Source organism: Corvus brachyrhynchos, unplaced genomic scaffold, assembly GCF_000691975.1.
Source record: "Corvus brachyrhynchos isolate BGI_N302 unplaced genomic scaffold, ASM69197v1 scaffold99, whole genome shotgun sequence".
Classification (NCBI taxonomy): Eukaryota; Metazoa; Chordata; class Aves; order Passeriformes; family Corvidae; genus Corvus; species Corvus brachyrhynchos.
This window is the reverse complement of record NW_008239778.1, coordinates 1,808,537-1,810,288: the sequence shown is the minus strand read 5'-3', so window position 1 is coordinate 1,810,288 and position 1,752 is coordinate 1,808,537. Positions and strand designations below refer to the sequence as shown.

Below are 1,752 nucleotides of genomic sequence, written 5' to 3'. Positions count from 1 at the left end.
CGGCTCTGCCCGGCGGCGGCGGTGCCTGGGCTCGGGGTAGGGGCAAGGACAGGAGGCAGCTCCCCCCTGAGCCTCCGCTCCCCTCCCACGCCCCGGTTCGGGCTCAGACAAGTGTCTCATGAAAAGAGGAAGCAAAGAAACTCCGTTTCTTTGGGGGGCACCAGCTGCCCTATGCCTCCAGATTCGGGGGGGTCCTGGTGGACCCCAAAGGGGACCTCCAGAGAAACCCACACTGTGCCAGTCAACCAATACCAGTGACACCAGAGACTAGAGCTGACACCCAGAACAGGATCCAGAACAGGGGAGGCATCAGCTGCCCTACACCTCCAGGCTCAGGGGGATCCTGGTGCTTGTGCACGGGGGATCCCCACAGTGCCAAGGGGAATCCCGAGTCCATCCCAATGGCATCCTTGGACTCACCTATGGCGTGGGCCGCGGGCACGAGCAGGAGGAGCAGCGGGAACATGGTGCGGGTGCCTGGGTGCCGAGGGCGAGAGTGCGAGCGCTGGGGCTCCGCGTCCCCGTGGGACCCGCCTGTGGCCACCAACCGCCCACATTCCTGCAGCGGCCGCAGCCCCGTGGCAAACAGGTTGGGCTCGTTTCCCCGGGAGCGTTTGTTGTGTTTGAGCACCCGCCGGCGAGGCGTGCTGAGAATCGCTGCGTCTGTGGCATGGGTGGGTGAGAGCCTCACCCAGGCATTGGGCAGAGAGGGACAGCCCGGGGTGATGCGCTCCACAGACCCCACCGGTGCTAGCATGTGTCCCCCAGACCGACACCAAGTGCCACCAAGCCAGGGCCCCACGTGGTTTTTGGGGTCGGTGCCCCCACCCTCACAGCTCCCACCGTGCATGGCCAAGGACCAGGAAGAGGCAGTCACAGATGTAAAATCAGCTTTTACTTGACAGGACACTTCATGTCTAGTGGAAGTTGGCCCTGCCCATGGCAGGGGGGTTGAAACAAGGTGGTCTTTATGGCCCCTTCCAACCCAAACTGTTCCATGATTCTCTGACAAGGAGCAGGGGGTTGGGGGGCAGAGTGGCACAGCCCAGGGGGGCTACACCTGCAGCCAGGGGGCAGGGGCTGGGGCAGGGCCGGAGGGATGTGGTGGGTCCGGTAGGATCTGCGGATGAAGGCATCGGTCCCCAAATCCTGGTGGCACAGGGAGCCCCACACCTTGGCACTGCAGGGAGACAGAAGCAGAGGCATCAACTGGGGTCTGTGGGGCTCTGCACCAGCCACCCCCAAGGGGCCCTTTCTCCTGCAAACTATGGCAAACCCCCAATTTAAGAAAACAAAGGCTTTTTCAATGTTAAAAAGATCTCCATTTCTTTGCTGATGGGGTTGCCAAGTTAAGGTGCTCTCCTGAGGCCCCTGTGGATACTCCCCACCAGCAGCCCCCCATACCCCAGGGCTCCGAGCACGGCGGTGGCGAGCACAGCCCCCAGGCTGGCCAGGATGGAGGCGATGACCACCACATCACTGCCACGGCGAGTGGGCGCAGGGTCAATGGTGCCCGGGCTGACAGCTGGAAGGAGGTGGGATGAGGGATAAGGGGAACACAGGGGGCTCAGGGACGGTGCGATGGAAAAAGGAAGGATGGGGTGGATAGAGGGACCGGGGATCACTTCTCCCCACAGCTCTTGGGGTGATGGCACAGGGCCCATACTGAGCCATGTGCCAGCACCCCAACCGGGCAGGTGCAGGGGACCCGCGGGGGGTGGCAGTGCCACAAGTACCTCTGCGCAGGAGGAT

At 63.1% G+C, this 1,752-nt stretch overlaps 1 protein-coding gene across 1 annotated transcript in view; it reads right to left on the bottom strand.

Annotated features, from left to right (window-relative positions):
- The window catches only part of LOC103621608, a 3,864-nt gene that overhangs the window by 1,483 nt on the left and 629 nt on the right, over positions 1-1,752 (bottom strand). Inside the window, exons 2-5 of the mRNA XM_017742965.1 lie at positions 1,737-1,738; positions 1,405-1,525; positions 1,059-1,180; positions 421-663 (exon numbers count right to left, since the gene is read on the bottom strand). Of these exons, the coding sequence (XP_017598454.1) occupies positions 421-663; positions 1,059-1,180; positions 1,405-1,525; positions 1,737-1,738 (488 nt within the window). The remainder of the gene's footprint in view (positions 1-420; positions 664-1,058; positions 1,181-1,404; positions 1,526-1,736; positions 1,739-1,752) is intronic.